This window comes from Haemorhous mexicanus, chromosome 13 (assembly GCF_027477595.1).
Source record: "Haemorhous mexicanus isolate bHaeMex1 chromosome 13, bHaeMex1.pri, whole genome shotgun sequence".
NCBI classification, from domain to species: Eukaryota; Metazoa; Chordata; class Aves; order Passeriformes; family Fringillidae; genus Haemorhous; species Haemorhous mexicanus.
In genome coordinates, this window is record NC_082353.1 from 3,136,888 (window position 1) to 3,152,765 (window position 15,878).

General features: G+C 44.1%; 1 protein-coding gene and 1 long non-coding RNA gene across 6 annotated transcripts in view; one reads left to right on the top strand and one right to left on the bottom strand.

Annotated features, from left to right (window-relative positions):
- PEAK1 (pseudopodium enriched atypical kinase 1) overlaps window positions 1-15,878 on the bottom strand; it is a 111,724-nt gene that overhangs the window by 9,763 nt on the left and 86,083 nt on the right. For 3 of the 4 annotated variants that reach the window (XM_059857908.1, XM_059857906.1, XM_059857907.1), the window contains 2 exons: window positions 15,568-15,764; window positions 7,689-8,437 (listed from right to left, as the gene is read on the bottom strand). In XM_059857908.1, coding sequence (XP_059713891.1) covers window positions 7,689-8,437; window positions 15,568-15,764 — 946 coding nt within the window. Of the gene's footprint in view, window positions 1-7,688; window positions 8,438-15,567; window positions 15,765-15,878 lie in introns of those variants that run through there. The other variant, XM_059857909.1, reaches the window with a different exon arrangement.
- The window catches only part of LOC132333126 (uncharacterized), a 53,904-nt gene continuing 48,669 nt past the window's right edge, over window positions 10,644-15,878 (top strand). For both annotated transcript variants that reach the window (XR_009488067.1, XR_009488068.1), the window contains exon 1: window positions 10,644-10,873. This is a non-coding gene — a long non-coding RNA (uncharacterized LOC132333126). The remainder of the gene's footprint in view (window positions 10,874-15,878) is intronic.

The following is a 15,878-nucleotide window of genomic DNA, read 5'->3' on the forward strand; positions in this document are numbered from 1 at the left end:
TTCAGAGAATGTTCTCAGATTCACTACTATTTCAGATAAAGTTGGAGATAGGATCTGCACCTCTGAGAATCAGCTTTGGTTCCCTCATTCCAGCAAGCACAGCCCATCCCAGACCTGGGAGAGCACAGAAGCACACTTTCATCCAGGCTCTATGGCTGTGCTGGTGCCTCCTTCTCTTTTCAAAATGGCTGGCTGTGCACATCTGCATCCAAAGGCATCCAGCTGTTGATGCAGAGGGTGTTTTTCCTGAGCCAGTGGCCTGCAAGGCCAGTCTCCTCTGTTTGGTCATCCCTGAGATCACCTCGCCAGCCTACTGAACAGTTCTGCTTCTCTAGCTTCTTCATTTTTCTTTCCACTATTCAATCCTAAATCAACTTCACTTTAAATTAAAGTGACAGCCCTTCTCCTTGCTGATTGGCTAAAACTGATTCCTGACTCCCATCCTTGCATATACCTTTACATCTGGGGAAAATGTAACTTTTCCCATCTGCTTTGTTTATAATTGAAAATATCCAGCCCTTACTTCTCCTTTCTTTATTCCTAACGCTCTGATTTGTGTTGCTCTTTCTGGATTCTCCCCATGTTTTAGATCTTTCTGAAGAGTGGTACCTCTAATGAATTCAGTATTGCAGCTGAGGCCTCTCCAGCACTCAGCAGAACAAATCTTTGTGTCCAACGATGCTCAGAACACTTTGCAGGAAGAATAAGTTACATTACTAACTCCATGTGTTATTGAAAACATTCAGCACTGTCCACTCTAAAGCAGGAAGCCACAGCAGGGCCAAACTTTCCCCAAAATCAGTTCTTAAATTTAATGAGGTCTTGCTTCAGACTCCTCTCTATACCAATAAAACAGAATTTAAGTTATCAACAAACCAGACATTAAATACTAAATAGAATAATGATTAAAACTGATACTAAAATGACTGCATTCATTAAAAGACATTTTCCCTCCTTATTGTGCTGTTAAGGAATCCAACCAATATAGGGAAAAAATCTCTAATCCCACAAATGGCCAGTGATGGCTTTGGACACCTCCAGCCTTCTTGTTTAATCCAGAGGAGTAGATGGGTACATGAACCTGCATTCAATATCTACCAAGACAAGGGAGCTGAGATCTGATTTGAGATGTATTTTCTGCTCCTTGCTTTTTGTTTACAAACACCATGAAGTGAGAAGTGGAAGAGGCAGCTGGGTTATCTCAGGCTGACTGAATTGCTGACTACACAAACACTCAAATCTGTGCACTGGGCTCTCTGCAGTTGGCAGGAGGAAGGGAAGCTGGGCTTTCTGGAGGCAGCACCCAAACTCAGAGTATGATAACAAAGCAGGCACCTGTCTGAACTCATAAAGCAGTTTCTAGAAGACAGACCTGCAGTAATCTGATGTTCCTGTAAGTGTCTGGCTTCTCTTCAGCTAATTCTTGGGGTTCTACATTGCACCATTCAGATTCTTTTACGCTGCAGGCTCTACTCAGAAGTCTACTTTATATGAGGATTTTGCAATAGAGTAGTAAATACTGGTGTTTAATACCATCAATGGGTAATTATTCTCACCCAAGCCTTTTGTACTGAAATAACTCCACTATCACCTAAAACTACCATCTGCAAGACAAAGATTTTAAACTTTCAAAATGGTTTGAGTTGGAGCCAGTATTTACATTTGAAAAAAATTAGGGAAAAAAAGGTGAAATTTATTGGCCTCCCTAGCAAGTATTTTCAACTGCTGGTGATGAATTGCTAAAGGAGTGCACACAGAGCTGCTTTTCTCTTGTGATGGTTAATTCTGTGTCAAAGCTGGAAAAAATATATAGACCAGTTTCCTTTGCATTTTTAAAGCTTTTTTCTGTTCCAGTCATTTACTCAAAAAGATGAAATCCTGTTGCCTTTTACATATAGAATATGCTGAATACCTGTTTTTTGGCACAGGAAGAAAAGGTGAAAATACTTTGACTAAAACACTAACACAGCAAGTAGGATCAATGAGTCATTTACTATTTGCTTTAATGAGACACATCCAGCTGAGCTATGAAGATATGGCATGTGATAACAGCTGACAGGAAGGTGTTGCTAAGGGCTTGGCCAGCCTAATTTCATGAGCTGATAAAGAACTGGTTGCTCAGAAGATGAAGCAATGCTGGTGAAAAACCCTTCCATATGATGCAAGAAAGCAATGAGAAAAAAGGAGAGTACAAGTAGGAAGGAATGCAAAGTATCCAACTTCCTTTTCACTGGAATGCACTGTCACTGTGTATCCTCTCCTTAATGCATCCACATGAACAGAATGTCTGGCACATTTATAGGGAGAGGTTTCCTCATACCCTGCCATTTCAGTATTTCAGTTTTCCTCAGTGCTCCCAGCCCAAGGAGCAGGATTTGAACATTCCAGAGCTTCTACACAATGTTCTGTGTTAGCTTTTCTTCTTCCTTTATGAGTGCTGTGGCCCACAGTGCCATCAGCTGACTCTCCCTTCCCCAGCAGGGAATCTCACTCCCACTGTGTCCCGTGCATTTCACAGGGCAGCAGTGAGCTCACAGCAGCACCAGGATTGTGGGAAATGAATTTACAAGTGCTGAAAATGAGAAACACAGAAGATCACAAAGACTGCACCATCTGTGCCACTTTGTTGTATTGCACAGAGGGACAACTGCAAATGAAATTCTGGGTAGAATGAAAGCTTGCTAATCCCAAATTGATAGCTTGTTCTTGGCACAACCTTGTTTTCCAAGGAGGCCAGTTTGATCTCTGATTGACCTCATTTTCTTCATCTGGCCTTGGAACAGAGCTTTGACTTTTTAATGATGTGCCAAAACACAGAATTCTGTTTTGCTGTGACTGAACTGGGAATGGGCTGGAAGTTGAATGTGCATTGCTTTGTTTTGATCTGAAGCACGAAGTTCTGGGACAACCTTTAACAATCCTTCTGACAGGAAGCTCCACTAGGAAACTGAATTACCAAATAAAACCACCTTAGCACACTGTGACAAACTAAACATGACTAGGAAGTAATTGTCAGCTGCAATACAAAACTGCCAGCCAAGTTCAGCCCAGTGCTGCTTACTTCTGCATTCCTGTGTCCTACACCTGGGACACAAACCTTACCAGGAATCCCAAGGTTTTACTGCTAGGAGAGCTTCTGCTGCCCTGCAGCAATCAAAGCAATAAATGGGAACTGCTCCTTCTGAGCTGGCTGCACCTCTGCAGTGGCTGTTCCCCACCTGAGCAGCAGTGCCACACGTGCCTGTGGCCAGAGCCAGCTGGCTTTTATGGCTCTTGTTCTGTCTGGACTCTGAATCATGGCTTCTGTGAGTCAGCCTGTGACACTGGACAGGTCTGCTTTGAGTTTAATTCTGAAAGTGGAACCAGTTTATGTCACTGACACAGTAGTCATAGTGTCTGTTATTCCTTCTGAGTAATCCAATTTATTTATTTATTTTTTAATAAAAGATGTCCCTACCACATCAGTGCCTTATTCAGTTTGTGTCAGGGCACTAAGAACAGAGCTCATCCAATCTGCTGTGTCCAAAGAGCTGGTGCTCTGTGCTGCTTTTACTTTGGTGTAACCTTTTCACCACATATTTGGAATTACTGATAAGACTGTGGTTTCAGGGGAATGTTTATCCACATTGCCCCAGATCTACCAAACAACTTCGAAGGTGGTACTGCACTTAGGTGAAAGAAAAACACCTCAGGGGCTGGAATTTTATGGAAACCCTTCTTGACAGGGAACTTATATTTTTCCAATTGAAAAACTATTTTTCTGATCACGACTTATGTACTGGCTTTATTGCTAATGTTTCAGTCAAAATAATTTCCACATGGCTTCCTGCAGCTATTTTTGCACTGGGTGTTTACTAGCAGATTAGGTGAGAGTTGAAGCAAAAAGCATAATAAAGTGCTGTGAAACAACACACCCCTATGAATGTTTCCTCTCATATCCAAGCACAACTCGTTCTGTTGGGGTGTTCTCCACCAAATTTATCAGAGCATCTTTTACTGGTGAAACCATCAGAATGGAAAAGTGCACTGCTACATTCACCTCTACAAATCATTCATTGTTCTAAACTTAATTCAGCAGTAGCTAAATGGTCAAAGCTGAATTTTTAACAATGCTTTTGTAACGATATTTTTGGAAATAGAATATTAAAATGCAAATTTTTATGTATCAAGAGTATTAGCACTGTTTGGGGGTGAATCTCTCATTTTCTACAAAGAGAATTTAAAAAATCTCATTATGACATTGTTTTTCAGATCTAATATTAAAATCATAAAACTCAAGAACTGTCTGAATTGTTAGCCAGGGTTGCTTGGGTAGTTCTGCAAAACTCAAAAGACCTACATTAATTGACACCATCCAGAGATGTGGTTCCATATACACTTTCAAAGTGTATTTCTAAGACGTGATCCAAAATAGCAGGAAGACTGTTTTGGATTCAACTGGCACACCAGCAATTTTCATCTCACTGCTTTTTCCACCCTGTTTTGGGGACAAGGGATTTAAAGTGGCAGGAAGACAGGTTATTTGTTGAAGGTAGATTACTATGTAATTTGGCTCACACAAAATACACCCATGGTAGTAAAAACTAGCATATTTGTTAAAGCTAAATTCCCCAAATCTCTGTGTAATGAAACAGCAATCTGTGGTTATGAGCTTTTGGACAAATCTGATCCTGGACTGATGGCTTATAAGTCAAAGATCAGCTTGGGGCCAACACCTTCCACTACCACAGGAAGTGCCAGGGGGGTATTTGCAAGAGGAACTTTTCCACTCATCCTAACAGCACAACAACTCCTGGTGACCTCCAGTTCAAGGATATTTTGTGGATACTTCACTCACATCTATTACAATGCAATAAACCTTGTTAGTCAGAGAACTATTTTTAAGAAACCTGAATTATGAATAAGAAAATTTAGCTCCTCTTTGACCATGCTACCCTGCTGTTCTTTCTTCTCCCTGGCTTTCTACAAGGGGAAGGTATTTTGGAGGACAGGAGAAAACAGACCAATGACACAGGTCTTGCCTGTCAGGGAATATTGGAAAGGCACATCTGTGATGTGCAAAGAGATATCACATTAGTGATAACCCAAACCTGCCCCTACAGAAAAATCCCACGTTGGGCCCTAGAAGCAATCATTCTGCATTGTTGTATTAAAGCAAACCCCTCCAAGCCAGCCACGAGCAATGCCAGATGCTGACTGTGAACCACAGCCAGGGAGGCTCAGGGGCTGGCTCTCCCTGCCTGCTCTGTACCATGCACATGGCAGCTCCAACACATCTCCATTTCATTTCACATCCTTTCCAATAAGAAGTCCTTAATATTTAATGCAATAGAAGTGGTTAGACACAGATATCTGCATTAAAAAGATACCTCTTCAGGTCTCAGAAAACACATTAGCTGCACCAATCTTACCTTTCAGTTTTTTACTTGTAAACAGTCATGCAGGAGTGGGAACAACGTTTTGCTCCTGTAAAGCACCACCCTTGTGAGAATGTGAAATATAAGGAATAACAGCTCAGGCCTCACACATCTGGGTCAGGCAATAAATGTTTTATCTCAGTTTCAACAAGGAGGAGTCAGAAGTTCAGTGATTTACTCAAGGTCACACAGGAAGCCTGACAGTGCTATGAGTCTCAGCTGTCCTTCTCACTATCTTTCCACCAGATAAGCATTGAGAAATGCAGAGTTACAGCACTCAGAAAGAACTACCTATATAAAAGTCCATGAAATAACAATATCTGGTGAGATAGCTGCCAGCTAGGCACTCATATATTAGCAGTAAATCTAGTAAATCTTTTTTCTTTAATGTGTTAGCTGAAGAATTTATAAGGCAAACACTGATGGCTAGGCAGAGCTTCTGAAAGGCTGGTAATGAGCATGGTGAAAATCTAAGACCTTGTATGGGAACAGAAAGGTCTATTACTCTAGAATTTACACTTAAAATTACATGGCTCTGAAAATGGAGAACTTTTCAATGTTTTAGGAAACATTTCCTAACTAGGAGTGATGATTTCATTTCCTCTGCATGCAGGTGAATCAAAGGATTTTGTTACTGTGAGTTTCAGAAAACCTCTGACATACATTAAAGGAACACATATTTTCTTTCAAAATGTCATTAAGCTGTGACCATACAAAGACTAAGATGTACAGATTTCTCTTTCAGTCATTTTGGAGCTGCAACAAAAACGTGCAACTAAACAGCAGGTACCAATGGCACAGATGGGTGTGGACAGAAGGAGAACCTGCAGCTTGGGAACCTTCCTTCTCACCCTCTGCCAGCAGCAGCCCTATCACTACAGGATGTGGTGCAGAGAGTGGCTGCTGTCACAGTTTGTCACTGGTGCTGGGGTTAGCATTGCTGCACCCCTCCTACCCTGACACAGGTTAGCACTGCTGCACCTCTCCTACCCTGACACAGGTTAGCATTGCTGCACCTCTCCTACCCTGACAGGAGTTAGCATTGCTGCACCCCTCCTACCCTGACACAGGTTAGCATTGCTGCACCTCTCCTACCCTGACACAGGTTAGCATTGCTGCACCTCTCCTACCCTGACACAGGTTAGCATTGCTGCACCTCTCCTACCCTGACAAGGGTTAGCATTGCTGCACCTCTCCTACCCTGACACAGGTTAGCATTGCTGCACCTCTCCTACCCTGACACAGGTTAGCATTGCTGCACCTCTCCTACCCTGACACAGGTTGGCATTGCTGCACCTCTCCTACCCTGACACAGGTTGGCATTGCTGCACCTCTCCTGCCCTGACACAGGTTAGCATTGCTGCACCTCTCCTACCCTGACAGGAGTTAGCATTGCTGCATCTCTCCTATCCTGACACAGGTTAGCATTGCTGCACCTCTCCTACCCTGACAGGGGTTAGCATTGCTGCACCTCTCCTACCCTGACAGGGGTTAGCATTGCTGCACCTCTCCTACCCTGACAAGGGTTAGCATTGCTGCACCTCTCCTACCCTGACAAGGGTTAGCATTGCTGCACCTCTCCTACCCTGACAGGAGTTAGCATTGCTGCACCTCTCCTACCCTGACACAGGTTAGCATTGCTGCACCTCTCCTACCCTGACACAGGTTAGCATTGCTGCACCTCTCCTACCCTGACACAGGTTAGCATTGCTGCACCTCTCCTACCCTGACACAGGTTAGCATTGCTGCACCTCTCCTACCCTGACACAGGTTAGCATTGCTGCACCTCTCCTACCCTGACACAGGTTAGCATTGCTGCACCTCTCCTACCCTGACAAGGGTTAGCATTGCTGCACCTCTCCTACCCTGACAAGGGTTAGCATTGCTGCACCTCTCCTACCCTGACACAGGTTGGCATTGCTGCACCTCTCCTACCCTGACATGGGTTAGCATTGCTGCACCTCTCCTACCCTGACAGGGGTTAGCATTGCTGCACCTCTCCTACCCTGACAGGGGTTAGCATTGCTGCACCTCTCCTGCCCTGACAAGGGTTAGCATTGCTGCACCCCTCCTACCCTGACATGGGTTAGCATTGCTGCACCTCTCCTACCCTGACACGGGTTAGCATTGCTGCACCCCTCCTATGCTGACATGGGTTAGCATTGCTGCACCTCTCCTACCCAGGCAGCATTGCTGCACCCCTCCTACCCTGACAGGGGTTAGCATTGCTGCACCTCTCCTACCCAGGCAGCAGTGCTGCAGCCCCCCTACCTTGACGGCGTAGTTGTTGAGGGGGTCCTTGGCGTAGGAGGCGGGGTAGTACACGGCGTCGCCCGCCTCGCAGCACGGCTTGTCGCTGGTGAGCCGGAAATCCGACCAGCTGTCCACGCCGAAGCGCAGCTGGTCCTTCTGCCCCGCCATGAACAGATCCTCACACCTCAGCGCCAGCTTCCTCAGCGAGTCGGCGTGCAGGCTGCGGATCTTGCCCACCACCTCCTCTCTGCTCTCGATGCCCCGGTACAGCGCTTGTCTCTGCGGCTTCTGCACGCCGCGGCCCGGCCTGGCCTGCGACAGGCGCCGCCCGCTCAGGGACTCCATGCTGGCGGAGCAGCGCTCCTTAACGCCCGCCGTGGCCAGGCTGGAAACGCTGCTCGTGGCCGAGGTGGCTGCCCTCAGCTTCTCTGAGGGCCTGTCCAAGGAATCTCCCGACTCGTTGTCCAGGACCTTGAGCTCCAGGCTGACCGAGGAGCAGGCGCTGCTCGCTTCCCAGTTGGTGTCAATGTCATAGGTGGGGTTGGCCATGATGCACAGGTTGTTCTCCAGAGCCTGCTTCTGGAGATCTCGGGGAGTTGGCTCCGTGTTAGCTCTCAAAATTGTTTTCTTTGGCAGTGGAGGTGGCGTTGGCTGCAAGCTGTTCACTGTCTCCTGGTCTGCCAGCCCTCCAAAGGCAATGGCATCATCCAAAGCTCCCTTGGGTTGCCTGGGCTGCTTTGGAGGGATCATAGCTGCTCTGGACTGCCCTGTGGAATAAGATAACAGTGAGAGAAGATTAAAGTACTTCATATGTGCTGCTCCTGTTTGCACTCTGAAGTTTAAGGCAAAAAGCCCCCAAAACTCTGATAAGGATCTACCCCCGCAACATTTCAAAAACCCCATGATACATATATGAAAAGATGAACTAATTAGGAAGTAAATGACCAAATCAGCATCATATATATCTAATTACATCCAGCCAGTCTTGATTTGACCTTGGCATATACATTGAAATCAGCTTCAGTGCTAGCAGTGCCGCCATTTTACATCCAGCAGACCAATGACAAGAACTGCAAGCAAAACCCAAACCTCCATTTGACACTTTGGCCAAGTCCAGTTTCAGCAATTACACCCAGTGTCCTATAATTTCTTCTAGAGTCAACTGACTGTAATATTATTCCTTATTTTCTATTCAAATGTGCTAAAACTAAGGGTGGATTGCAGTCCATAAAACAACTGGGAAATGCACTAGACAGGCTGAAAATCCTGTTTCAGAATGGAATCCAGAAACTGCCAGACACAAATAACAGTTTAGATACTCTGGAGGTCACATCAGGCAGTCAGGATTGCCCCAGCAGATTCACCCAGTGAAATCAAGGAAGTCAAAGCAACTTTCACTCAAGTTGACAAGTGTGTTGCCATCAAGAGCAGGATCATAATTTGACAGAAATAGTTTCTACCCTGCAATTAAAACTCTTGTGCCCTTCCCCTGACTGTAAGTTCTCTAATGCATTTCCCTTCCTAACTTGCCACAGGTACCTTTGCTGGCAATGTTACAGTCAGAGATAACCAGACCTGGCTTCACTCAAGAGATCCCAAATGCCAAGTTATGTACACACAGGCTGGGATTTTCTAGTTTCAGACATTTGTGTGAATCCAGGGAAGACAAACTTCCTGTCATGTGTTGTGGATGGCTTTTATCAAGGCCATTTATGTTTTATAAGCACCAGAGTCCTTGGAAATGCAGAATAAATAAATGACAATAATATAATGGAGAATAAAAACTAATAAACACACGATACAAATGACCAGCTCACTGCTCTGGGACAATTAAACTGTTGTTACTCATACCAAGATGAGATCCTTCCAATCAACTGCTATTTTCAGAGAAATTATTTTATAAGCTTTAGGCTTCTCCTGGGAGGTTCACTGACTGTCATGGTAAGGTAGGAAGCCAACTCTGACAGTTGAAAACAACAGACCTGAAGTGGATGCTCTGAATAATTGCAGCTGGGCATCTTTTCTAGTAAGGGAACAGACACTGTAACTATTTGAATATTTATAAGGTGCTGAATCATAAAATCATTTTGGCTGAAAAGACCTTTAAGATCAGAGTCCAACTGTTAACCTAACACTGCCAAGCCCACAAAATCCTTGTAAAGAGAGGACTAAACTGAAGACTAGGGGGATCTAAGATTGAGATCTGAATTCCATCACTTCAACCCATTATTAATAATGAATGACTTTGCAGTTTGCAAAACGAATTATTAGCTTCCTCTGCATGTTAAGAAAGGTTGTTACAGTTTTAATGAACACTACAGAACCTGAAATCCACATGGCCAGGATGTACCAAACCCTGCAATGCTGGGATAGAATGCTGAAATACACCTCCTGATTTCAGAAGATCAGAGAGGATCATGTTTCTATATGAATCCACAAACAAAACAGCCCTACACCCTGCTTTCTTAACAACTGTTCTCTTGTCAGTCACTCCAAGGAGACAGCATCCCAAATGAAAGTTCTAGCCCCATCTTTTGTTTAAGCTCCAGAAACCCTCAGAAGAGCCTTATGGATTTAATGGTAAGTCTGGCTATTCCAATGTTTAAAAAAACAAGTTTTGAGCAGGCAATTTTATCAGTTTTGTACATACCTGATATTCAGGGAAGACTGTAAAGGTTGCTGAAAAAAATGCAACTCTTGGAGGGCTGGGGGGGACCCTACTGCTCCTTTGTATTGCAGGGAGTGTTTGCTGTGCTGCAGCATCCAATGCTGCTGCCAGCTGGGCACTACAGGCACTCTGTCCTGAAGCTCCTTTTGCAGAGGTGAAGTGTGGTATGACTCCAAGTCAAAAGCAGAGCTGATGTCTGTGTGCCAGACACACACCCAGATGCCTTTTGCTTAATCCCTAAAGTTCATTTCTACTTGATACCCATGTGTCCTCTTCCACAACTGCTCAGTCTTACAAAACCTGTGACCTATGTACTTCTCCCCAGCAACACTCTGGGCTAAAGATCACTGGCCTGTTTGCTCCTCCTCACCCTGCTGGGACAGCCTGGCTGCTGGGTTTTACAGACACTGCTCAGGAGGCACTTTGCTTGTGGGACTTGCTGAGCCAAGGATGCACAGGTGCTAGAGGGAAACAGGGAAACAAAGTAGAGCAAGATGCACATCCTGAGCAGCAGCAGCAGCCCTCTCCAGGAAAGGTAAGATTTATAACAGTGTTACTGCTGCACTCTCTTGTTTTCTGCCTGCTTTAATGACTCTGCCCTCCAAAAGCCACTCACACAGAGGAGAGTGTTGAGACTGCAGCCAGGGCTGCTTTTGCACAGCTACTGGCACTGTGACATCCAAACAGAATTGGAGAAGGTTTTCATAACCAGAAGTTGTTTTTTCAGATGTCTGGAGGGGGTGGCAGGTTCCAGAGAACTGAATGTACAAGTCATTCTGTAGTTACTGTTTCAAGTACTCTCAGTTGAGAAAAAATGAGTTTGTATAACATGCTATGTTACAGTGTGGTTTCTTCCCACAAGAACAAGTTTTCCATATTGAAATCTAACCATCTGTACTATCCAGTTGAAAAGTTCCATGTCTGCACTGTTTCTATGCTGAGTTCTAGCACTGTATATTTCTTTCACAGCTATTGGGCCAGTCTCCAGCTCAGCTTTCCCCAAGCATGGCAGGAAACTACATGGCCAATTTTTATAAAATCACTGCCCAGCAAGAAAAAGATTGTTTTAAATGTCCCTGTCAAAGGCACAAGAATGTCTTCTTGCATAGAAATATTAGCAGAGCAGTAATTTCTTTTTTTTTTTTTTTTTTTTGCCTATCCTCTCCTTTTCCCCTTGCATGCTCAAACTCATCATTTCCTTACCTACTGCACAGACTCTCCAACATTGCAAGTTCAGCCTGAGCCACACTCTTGGGAGGCAAAATGAAAAGGAAGAACAGGGACAGTATTAGGGTACCACTGTGAGAGATTTTTGAAGTGGATTCCAGACTGCTCAATGACAGAAAAAAAATTAACTCTTTACAGAGAGCAGATTTCTAGAGAGCTTTAAATAATTCTACAGTTCAATAAGATCTTCCATTAGAGACTCTCACTACACTATTTAAATATTAATGCCTAAGTCTCCAGACACCATGCAGAGTTCTGAAACTCAGAAAGACATCTGAGAAAGGCATTTAAGTTTAATTTTTCTGGGTAACTGATTTATCATCAGACTTGGCATTGCAGCCTATTTATGTTAGCTGCTGAAACGATCAAACCTGACATCATTCCTTAATAAACACCTATCCTGGCTGATAAAAATAACCAAACCATGAAACAAACCCACAACTGCATCAAGTACCTTCCAACCACAGCAAAAGCTGCCAGCCTGCTTCACAGCCCCAGCTCCAATAAAGGCTGTGCATGCACACCACCAGGCTATCAAACTGTCCTGTGCTCAGATTGGCAAGAAATCCTCCACTGGTAACACATGCAGTGTTAAGGGAACAGTTAAAAATCTCTCCAGAATGATGATACATGTTAGAGAAAGGGAAGCTAACCTTTGTGAAGTGACATTGGTGCACGTGCAGTGTCTCAGCAGTGACCTGACACTGGCACAGGTCTCGTGGGAGATGCAGGAAGAGAAGTCTCACTTTGTTTGCTTGGTGGCTTGTCAGGTCTTGCTGCCCACCCTCCATTGCACCACCTTAGCCATTACCTGTGCTAATTATGTACTGCACAAAACGCACCAGGCTGATGCTATAATCACTGTCTGTCACTCAACTGCCAGTTTTCATCAACAATGATCTCATTACTCTATCTACAGCCTGGCTAAAGCTCTGTTTTCTGCCCTGGTCCAACTGACTGACTGAGGCAATGTCCCATGGCAGACACTGTGATTGGGATTTTTTTCCAGTGTCAGCAATCACAAAGCCAAGAAACTCAGCCTCCTTTTTTCCCCATTTCTTTAGGTGTAAAGAGAAAAACAGCTGATAATGAAATGACCTATTTTTTTTTCAATGGCAAAATAACCTATTTTTTTTTTCAATGGCAGAAAAACTATCCTGAGTATACTGAGAATACCTTAATCTACTTACAGCCATGCAAATTCAATCAAGTCAATTTCCCCAGCAAATTCAGACAAAGACAGAACAATTTAAAGATTTGTAAAGGAAAGGCTTTGTCTTCCTTATCATCAGTTACAGGGCTTACCTGAATTAACTTCTGTAACAATAAAAGAACCCCTTACAAAAGAAACATCCAGGCCCTCCCTTACACAACTGAACATTTGTTTCTTCATCTTGATTCAAGTGGCAGCCTCTGGATTTGTTAAATTGTTGATACCACAGGTCTCCCTCACTGCAGCTCTGCTCACCACGTGAGCACCCCCACCATGATCAAGCCAGACCCTTACTTTGATAAGCTGAATGGATTCAGAGTCTCAATTAGTCCCTATGAATACAGTATCAGGCATTTGCAAAGCTTTTCTTTAGAGCCTGTGCAATTTTTAAAACATTCTTCTTAAACTGTGGGCACCAGAGCCTGACTGTGACCATGGCAGTCAAGAACCTCTCTCCTCCTGCTCAAGTTTCCTCCTATTCCTACAGCCAGGAACACACCTTATCCTGTCATCACAGGGATCTCATAAAAGCCCCAACTCTTTTATGTTGTACCTGACTCCTGGAGGAGAATCCTCTCTTTTGGAAGGTTTGTCTCTTGGAAGGCCAAACCAAATATATTTGAGGGCAGTACCTGATATAAACTCTTACCTGACAGCAGAGGAAAGCTTACCAAGGCTTGCAATTATTTCTGTTCATGACACTGCATGAGTGCTAAGGCATCATGACGTGTCAGAACTGAAGATCAGCCATTTTTCAAAGTGGAGACATTGTCTGCTTTTTAATAAAAACCACAGATTATGTATCAGATTAGTTTAAAAGGTGACCCTTGTGCATTCTGCTGCAAATTGAGACATGCACGTGATGCATTTTACAAACTACAGACTGTAGCATGCAGCTCTAGCTGCAGCTGAGGCAAGAGAGAAATGTGATGTAACTTCTCATATGATCCTTTCTTCCAGTTTCACATGCCAGTATTTGTTAATCCTAGAAAAGATAAGGTTTTGCTGCCCAGGTGATGCAAGATGTGAAAACAAGAAGGGATTATTCTCTGTCCCTACCTAGAAATCTCTCTGTTGCCATCTGAACTAGAAAGTGAGGCTGCCTGAATAAAGCAGGAAGCCTTTGAAGGGCAGCCAGGGAGCTCAGTGCCATTTAGGGAAGCATTGCTCCCACCAGCAGGCAGCTCTCCCAGCCAGAGCCAGGCAAGGCCCAGAGCTAACTTAACCCCTTCACACCAGAAGGTACTTTGGAGACAGCACAGCTCAAAGTGAACCCATGGTGAGGAGAAGGTTTTGAATTGATTGCTGAGGGATTGACTTTTCTCTGGTTTTAAAAAGAAACATTCAGACTTAGGAAACAGCACTAATACAGGCCAGAAGTGATGGAAGGGATCTCTCGAGACAGGGTCAGCTGGAGCAGGCTGTCCAGATCCTCTCCAGTTGGGCTGGAACTTGTGAATATCTCCACAGACAGATTCCAAAACTCCCCTGAGCAAGCTGTTCCAGTGTTGATGGTATTTTGCTGCTCAGGATAAACATGGTACAGGCAGTTCTGGTACAGCTAGACCTCAGCTGCCTGGATTCTGTCTGCAATGCCCCTGTCTTCTAAATACAGCAAATGCAGCTACAGATACATACCTCACTAAACTGAAAATAATTCATTAGATCTATGAGCAATTCACCACAGAGAAACAGATTTTAGTTTTCCTCCTTAGAGGAAGAATTTATTGGTAGATGTTAGCATCACACTTGGACAGGATATTTTTCCTCCTTAGGCTTTATAAACAACACCTAATTAATGTTTTAATAGCAGGATGCACTAATAAGCTTGCTGCTAATTTGCATTTAAGCAAAAAAATGCAACACTTTCACTGAATGTCTAAGGAATGTGTGCACCTGAGGGTTTAAAGTTTAGTCCTTGATCCCCGAAACCTGTGTGGACATGCCAAACTCCCTGTACTCCTGAGCCATCTCTACACAATCACTTTACTCTTGGCCAAATGCTTCATGAATTGCTGGGATGTTCAAAAAATGTGTACTGGGATATCCTGGAATGTAAATAAATGAGAGATTTTGTTGTTCTAGAAAACCAGTCTGTAGGTATCCCTGAATTCACAGTACTGCAAATCAAAATGCTTTAAAAATCAGGCTGGTAATATTGATACTGTGCACTGGGAGATGCTGCTTTATCTTGCTCCCTTATCTCCCAGAGAAACTCTGCATCCATGGGTCTCTTAATGAGTCAGGAATTCAGTAACCTTTGAGTAGCACCTTCAGGACATTTGTATCTCATGGGAAGGACCAAAAGTGAACTCTCTGACCAGGATAAGAACAGTCTCAGCCAACAAGAGATGGCTACAAATATTTTGGCAGTTATTGATACTCTAAAATTAAAAGCCTTATCTTTTGATGAAGTTTAGAAAAACACTGAATTTTATTTATTTCTTCTAAAGAAATTAGGTAACTTGCTCTGTATTTTTAACGTCTTTGACAAAAATTCCTCCAAAGAGATAAAACAATGCTGATTTAAAAAATCATCTGAGATGTTCATCGCTAAGGGCAATTAAAAGACTGTTTTAAATCACAGGAAAACAAACCTTTGAGTTTGTTGAATCTTCACCTTCTTGGTTATGACCTCTGAATGAGACTATATGTCTTTATTTTCTGTAAATCAATATTAAACAGTCAGGCATTAAGAGCTACCCTTAGAAGATGTATTGAGCTGCTCAGAAGAGGCTCTCCACGCGCTGAAAGGTATCTGAAATGTGATCCAGCTCCTGTCCACTCACCTAAGTTGCTGTAGGTAGCACTGCAGGCGCTCAGATCGGGCGAATTTGGAGCTTCTTCCTTCTCCTCCTGGCCCGGGGCGCCGCGGGCGGCGGAGGCCGGGATGACGGAGGCGCTGCCCCCATTGTCCTGCTTCACAAACACCGCCCTGGGGACTCGCGGGGACAGCTCCTCCAGGGCCGGCTCCTCGGGCACCTGACTGAAACAGACACAGCAGCGTCACCTGCACACCCGGCCTGGGCTCACCTGCCCCAGGGGATGAACTGGGACAGAAGGGAGCTCTTGCACCCTCCTTTTCTAAGAACAATGATCT